Genomic DNA, 7,500 nt, shown 5'->3' on the forward strand with positions numbered 1-7,500 from the left:
TAAGTTTATAATTTAGGGGTATATATAACTGTTTATATTTCATTTTCTTTTGAGAGATAACAAAATAGATTATTTGAACAGGCACTCAAATATGCATGAGCTTACACACACACACACACACACACACAACACACACACCACACACACACAACACACACACACACACACACACAAAACACACACCCACATACCCACAACCCCACCCCCTACCCCCTACCCCCCACCCACCCACCACCACCCACCACCACACACACACACACCACACCACCCCCACCACACACACACACAACACACACACCACACACACACACACACACCAAAACACACACCAAAACACACACACACACACACACACACACATACACATACACACACACCACACACACACACCACACACACACACACACACACACACCACAACACACCACACACACAACACACACACACAGACAGAACAGACAGACAGACAGACAGACAGACAGACAGACAGACAGACAGACAACAGACAACAGCAGACAGACACAGACAATAGCAGACACAACAGACAGCAGACAGACACAGACAGAAGACAGAAGACAGCAGACAGACAGACGACACAGACACAGACAACAGCAGAAACCACAACACACACACACACACACACACACACACACACACACCACACACACACACACACACACACATCACAAAATACACACATCACACATACACACCTACACACATACACACATACAACAACACACAACACACACACACACACACCCACACTACACAACACACCACCCTACACAACACACATACACACCACCAACACACACACACACACCCCCACCCACCCCCACACACACCCCACACCCCCCCAACCACCACAAAACCACCCCACCCCACCCCACACCCACACACCCCCCCCCACACACACACCACCCCACACACCACAACACCCACCACCCACCCTCCCTCTCCTCTCTCTCCCTTTTCTCTTTTTCTCTTCTTCTCCTCTCCCTCTTTTCTCTCTCCCCCTCCCCCCCTCCCCCCCTCCCCCCCTCCCTCCTCTCCTCTCTCTCCTCTCTCTCTCTCCTCTCTCCCTCCCTCTCTCCCCCTCCCTCCCTCTCCTCCCTCCCTCCTCTCCCTCCCCCCCTCCCCCTCCCTCCCTCCCCCCTCCCTCTTTTCCTCTCCCCTCTCCCTCTCTCTTCTCCTCTCCCCCTCCCCCTTTCCTTCCTCTACTCTATCTCTATCTCTATCTCTCTCTCTCTCTCTCTCTTTCTCCTCTCTCTCTCTCTCTCTCTCTTCTCCTCTTCTCTCCCCTCTCTCTCTCCTCTCCTCTCTCTCTCTCTCCTCCTCTCCCTTCTTCTCTCTCTCCCCTTTTCTCTCTCTCTCTCTCCTCTCTCCCCCTCTCCTCTCTCCTCCCCTCTCTCTTTCTCTCTCTTTCTCTCTCTCTCGCTCTCTCTCTCTCTCTCTCACTCTCTCTCTCTCCCCCCCTTCTCTCTCTCTTCCTTTTCTCTCTTCTCTTCTCTCTCTTTTTCTCTTTCTCTCTCTTTCCTTTCTCTTCTCTTCTCTTTTTCTCTCTCTCTCCTCTCTCTCTCTTTTTCTCCTCTCTCTCCTTTTTTCTCTCTCTCTCTCTTCTTTTTCTCTCTCTCTCCCCTTTTTCTCTCTCTCTCTCTCTTTTTCTCTCTCTCTCTTTTTCCCCTCTCTCTTTTTCTCTCTCTTCTCTCTCTCTCTCTCTCTCTCTCTCTCTCTTCTCTCTCTCTCTCTCCCTCTCTTTCTTTCTTTCTTTTTTTTTCTTTTCTTTCTTTCTTTCTTTCTTTCTCTAACCAAATTTTGCTCATCCTCAGGAATACTGATAACAGTTTTCTTTTTTCCTTCTTGTTGATTACTTGATTTATCTTATTACTTACTAAAGTAACAAAGGATCTCCATAGTCATAATGCTGTTGTTGGGTCTAGATGGGAATGAGGGAAAACAGTACCCCATTCTTTATGAATTGTCATGTAATGATAAGAGTAGCATGTATGCCTCTGTTGCCTTTTAAATCAATCCTATGAAATGGAAGAGCTAGAAAGTTGCAGATTTGATATATTGTCCTGTGTACATAAACAGATTTCCTTTTTTTATAATCTTTTTCTTCTACATATAGAGTAAAGGCACTTTAACTTATTTAATAATGGTGAATTTTGCACTTATTTAGCAAACACGATATTTCTCATTACTCTAGAGTCTGCATATTGATGCTAAGAAGGATACTTACTAATAATATGAATAACAACTTGAATTTACTTTTACATGGTGTATTTGTGACTGGTGTGTATTGCTGGTGTTATTGGCTTTCAAGACTATTAACCCCTATATAAACAGACACTAATCTTAGCTCCTATACCCACTTCTATACGTGCATGGGCATATCAGTAAAAGCTGAAACTGCCAAGAATTAGTCCTGTCACATTTGGCTTTTGCATGTTGAATACTAACTGGGTGTGCACGTCAGGTATTGCCAAGGTACGGGGATGATTGCTGCATCTCTACTGCTTTTCTTAGAAGAGGAGGAAGCTTTCTGGGTAATGTGTACTATAGTGGAGGATCTGCTGCCTGCATCCTACTACTCTTCCACTCTGCTGGGTAAGAATAACACAAGGATATATTCTGATTTTTTTTAGAGGAAATCCTTTGCAGTGGCCTTTTTCAGTTGTTATTCAGATTTCAGGAGAAGGCTTGGATGTATTGTAAGTAAATGATTATGGTCATGTGTAACAGCCTTCCAGGAAGTTATTAAAAGTATTAATTATTGACTGGAAGTACCTGAGACAGAATTTTCTATCTTGAATTAAATTAGATTCCAAGTACGTTCACGCTCATAATATCCATTCTTTTTTCTATTCATGCTTCCATTTTCTTTCTGTTCTGTACAATTTGTTTTCCTATGAAAATTATGACAAATTTTAATGAGATAGCATTTTTTTTTTGTTTTGAATTCCATATTGTAAGATGAATGACAGAATTAGTAATTCATAATGCACTGATATCATATGAAACATCATTTATGTTTAATTAGCTGCAGTACATGAAATTTTTTAACCTATACTATAATAGTTAATAAATGTTTGGTCTTATTCTTGTAGGTGTACAAGCAGATCAGCGTGTGTTGGCTGCCCTGGTGTCTACTTATCTGCCTGGAGTTGAGTCTGTAGTACGAGAACATGACATTGAACTCTCTCTCATCACCTTGCATTGGTATGTGACCCTTTTTGCTTCGGTGCTTCACATGAAGATCCTCCTGAGGGTGTGGGACCTGTTCTTCCTGGATGGATCCATTGTGCTTTTCCAGGTCACTCTAGCCATGCTGAAGATTAAAGGTAAGTTAATGGTGTATATTGTTTCATTTAGGTTTTATGTTGCTTGATCTTTGGTATATAAATTTTGGCCATATTTTGTGAATATAAAACCTTCACTGTTTCATTTCAGAGGCAGAGCTCCGTAGCCTTGAGAATTCAGCACAGATATTCAATGCACTGTCAGATATTCCGGGGGATATTGATGATGTTGATTGCTTGTTTAAGGTGAGAAGAAGGTATTTGTTGGTAAATGCTTGTCTTGATTTATAAACATAATTTTTTTTTTTTCCCTTTCTTTCTTTCTTTCTTTCTATCTTTCTTTCTTTCTTTCTTTCTTTCTTTCTTTCTTTCTTTCTTTCTTTCTTTCTTTCTTTCTTTCTTTCTTTCTTTCTTTCTTTCTTTCTTTTCCCGTTTGCCTGTACTTGATGCATACTATTGTTTTAGGTAATGGATAATGTGTGTGGGAGCTTAACAGATGTAATGGTTGAGACCCACCGTCGACGCCACCTTGCATATCTTATGGCCGATCATGGTGCACTTATCAACCCAGATCACTCTACAAACCTCCCCAAGCAACAGCTAAACAGGTGAGGAGATGTAGAATTGTCAGCTTCATGGACATTACATTAGTTTCAAATTTTACTTCCTGTATGATAATTGTCCACATCGTTGTACTGTATGTTAATTTCACATTTTACTTCCTTTAGGATTTTTTTTTTTTATCCAGTTTGTGTATTCAAAGAAATCCATATCAAAGGACACCTTCTCTGAATTCCTGAGATTTAATAAATAGCTGTGGAAGGAGTGACAGGAATGTGTGATAAAATATCAGTGAAAGGTATTCTTATATGCTATAATTTCAAGAAATGATTGATCCCTGTATGGCAACAGTATGTATGAGTGATAAAAGTATCATATATCACAGGAAGCTTCCTTCACAGTGATTCTACTCAGTGAATATTAAATATGTTAACAGAAGGTGTTGAGTGAATAATAATGTTTCTATACTCATTACTATTTTTGCAGAGATCATTTGTGATTTTAAAAGATTTTGAAGGCAGGGAATGAAAACCTTTATCTTATCAGTGCCTTGACAAAATGTGGGTATAAAAGTGGTTTAAATGGTAGTAACAAGTATATGGTCAGTAAGGCTGTTTTGATGATGATCATCATCACAAATGTTTTTTTGGGCACATGCACTTGCCAGAGTTCCTCATGATGATGACAGGTTGGTATATATGTGTTAAAAGTACATTTGTTTTGTCTTATGTAATGAGAGTGTTCTATCTGCATATGTGCAATTTTGTGATGTGTCAGATGATATGAAATTGCTTCATGTAGCATATTACCATAGATGGATATTTATATCTTATCTAAAGATAATTGGGATTAGGAGTCTTTGATCTGTGATTCATGATAACTAGTGGTAGGATGACAGTATATATACTTATTTCTTGTAGTAATTTTTTTCACTAATTTAATTTAATCTCATTTGTCTCAACATTAAAAATGAATTCACTATATCTACAATACTGGAAATATGAATGTAGTTCTAGAAAGAATGGTGTTCACTGTGAAAAATCTAGAAAATGTATGAATAAGTATGAATATCTTCACAGTACAAGAGATGTATTTGATATGTTTCTGCTACATCGTCATCAGAGATGTATGTATTTCTGATGAATATATAAGCAAAGTGCACCAGATACATCCCTTGGGCTGTTAAGATGGTCATTATCACTCATTTTCCTCTGTAGCTTTGTGAATCAAGAAAGAATTAAGTAAATTTTTTTACTTTCATTTTTTTTTTCCTCCTTGCTTTATATGTAGTGTAGTTTTCCTATATAACATTTTTGTATTTGCTAATTCAGTTTTCAAATATCTGTTTTCCTATCTACATTTGCATTCTCAGTTTCTTTCAAATGTATTTTTATATCTGCTTTATAATTCAAAAATATTTGCAGGCGGCAAGTTAGCAAGAGTAAATCTATGCTGGAGCTGATATTATTTGGTGATGACTGTAGCAATGATGACCTTCGCAACAAAAATATCCGTCAGACTGAGTTGCTTGTAGATCTGCGTGAAGCAATTCTACAAGTAGGCAGGCATTTCCAGGTGAGTAGATTTTATGTTTTTTGTGTCGTACATATTTGGCTATTCTTGAATTTGGCATCAGTTCAGGTTATCCATTATGCATCTCAGTGCATTATTGTTTGATTTTATTCAAACTTGCCTCACTAATACTGTTAGCTTTCTTTACCTTAGTTTGCCATGTTCTGTAGACTTTGAGGCAGTATTGTTTTTTGGTAATTGAAGTAAATAGTTTGCTATATCAATTAGTTAAAATTAATAGGTCATTATAGAAGATTTAACATTCACCCAATGCTGACGGGTGATTTCCTGATACACAAGCCCTCTCTCCCGGGTTGTGGCTGGGCCCTGCTGCCGGGGGCTCATGTTATTTCCCTACCGTGTGTGGCATGACCATACATGCCCGCGAAAAATGGGATTAGCGCACCATGGTATGTATGCACATTCCACCCAGAATATAGTCCAGGCATGCCATGGCACGTATGTCCATGCCACCCGGCAGCTAAGGGTTAAGACTATGCTACGTAAATGTGCTAACTAATCTGTACTTGGATAGATTTGAATTTACTCCTGAATTGCTTTATTTCAGAGTGTGGAGCCAGCCTTCAGTTCAGTGACCCTCACTCCAGACTATTCCTTGGAGTCTCATGCACATGACTTACCTGAGTTTTTAGCAACAGCAAGATCCAGACACAGAAGAGCAAAGGCATTACTTGGTAGGTTCATTTCAATTTAAGCTGAGGGTAATAGAATGAAAGAGAGGCTCATGAATTTTTATGTTATAAGATAATTTGCTTATTGAATTCTTGCAGTGCCTCTGCATGTGTGTGTGTGCGTGCGTGCGCGTGCTGTGTGTGTGTTTTTGTGTGTTTGTGTTTCTAGAATTTCTAGTGACTGAAATGTTGAAAAAATTGAATAAAAACTTATGGAGGGGATGTAAATCATTAGTTACAATCTTGTATAGGACTGAAAGAGCTCCAATATCCCTTCAGTGGCCAAAGTCCAAATATCTGTTAGAATGAGGAGAAATTTAATGTAATTAAAAGAACAATCAAGCAATCTTTAGTGTGATTCTGCAGCAGATAACCACACATAAGAACAGCACAAAATGAGGCAGAATGAAAGAAGAAACATCTGTGAGTAATGTTGTCATCCCCATGAATTCTATTGAGATTGAAACAGAAGACAAAGTATGTAAATGTATGTCTCAACTCTTCCTTTACCATTTTGCTCCAGATAGTTTAAAATATGCGAGTTGCTTGTGTCCGGGGCACTCGCCCATGAGGGAGAACTCTGAATGTGTTGTCCTGAGAGTATCTTATCTAATACAGTCTCTCTCTCTTTCTTTTTCTCTCTTTCTCTCTCTCTCTCTCTCTCTCTCTCTCTCTCTCTCTCTCTCTCTCTCTCTCTCTCTCTGTCTCTCCTCTGCTCTTCTCTTCCTCTCTTTCCTTTCTTCCTTCTCCCCTCTCTCTTTCTCTTCTCTCTCTTTTCTCTCTTTTCTTTCTCTCTTCTTTCCTCTCTTCTCTCTTCCTCTTTCCTCTCTCTTTCCTTTCCTCTTTCCTTTTCTCTTTCTTCTCCTTTTTCTCTCTCTCTCTCCTCTCTCTCTCTTCTCCTCTCTCTCTCTCTCTCTCTCTCTCTCTCCTCTCTCTCTTCTCTCTCTCTCTCTCTCTCTCTCTCTCCTCTCTCTCTCTCTCTCTCCTCTCTCTCTCTTTCTCTCTCATTTTCCTCTCTCCTCTCTCTCCTCTCTTCATCCTCCTCTCTTCTCACTCACTCCTCCCTCACATCACCACGCACACTGCACACCACGCACCCAGCACACGACAGAGCACATGCACACGCACGCACACACACGCACTGCACACTACATCACTCACACTCACTCACACTCACACTCACACTCACACTCACACACACAAATTTGAAAGGAAAGATTCGATGAAGCCACAAAATTCAGTTCATAGTAAAGAACTCTTCCATCCCTGGTGGAGGGGTAAGGGGTGAAGTAAAGGATAGGGGGATATGGAGGACAATGGTAGGACCACAGAGGGGGAAACTGTGACTTAGATTCTCCCAAAGATAGTTT

The 7,500-nt window shown here is 40.2% G+C and overlaps 1 protein-coding gene across 2 annotated transcripts in view; it reads left to right on the top strand.

The window, feature by feature from the left end:
- LOC119573450 (small G protein signaling modulator 3 homolog) overlaps positions 1-7,500 on the top strand; it is a 23,569-nt gene that overhangs the window by 9,058 nt on the left and 7,011 nt on the right. For both annotated transcript variants that reach the window (XM_037920683.1, XM_037920680.1), the window contains exons 7-12: positions 2,483-2,613; positions 3,114-3,347; positions 3,457-3,551; positions 3,771-3,913; positions 5,291-5,441; positions 6,007-6,133. In XM_037920683.1, the coding sequence (XP_037776611.1) occupies positions 2,483-2,613; positions 3,114-3,347; positions 3,457-3,551; positions 3,771-3,913; positions 5,291-5,441; positions 6,007-6,133 (881 nt within the window). The remainder of the gene's footprint in view (positions 1-2,482; positions 2,614-3,113; positions 3,348-3,456; positions 3,552-3,770; positions 3,914-5,290; positions 5,442-6,006; positions 6,134-7,500) is intronic.

This window comes from Penaeus monodon, chromosome 1 (genome assembly GCF_015228065.2).
Source record: "Penaeus monodon isolate SGIC_2016 chromosome 1, NSTDA_Pmon_1, whole genome shotgun sequence".
Lineage (NCBI taxonomy): Eukaryota > Metazoa > Arthropoda > Malacostraca > Decapoda > Penaeidae > Penaeus > Penaeus monodon.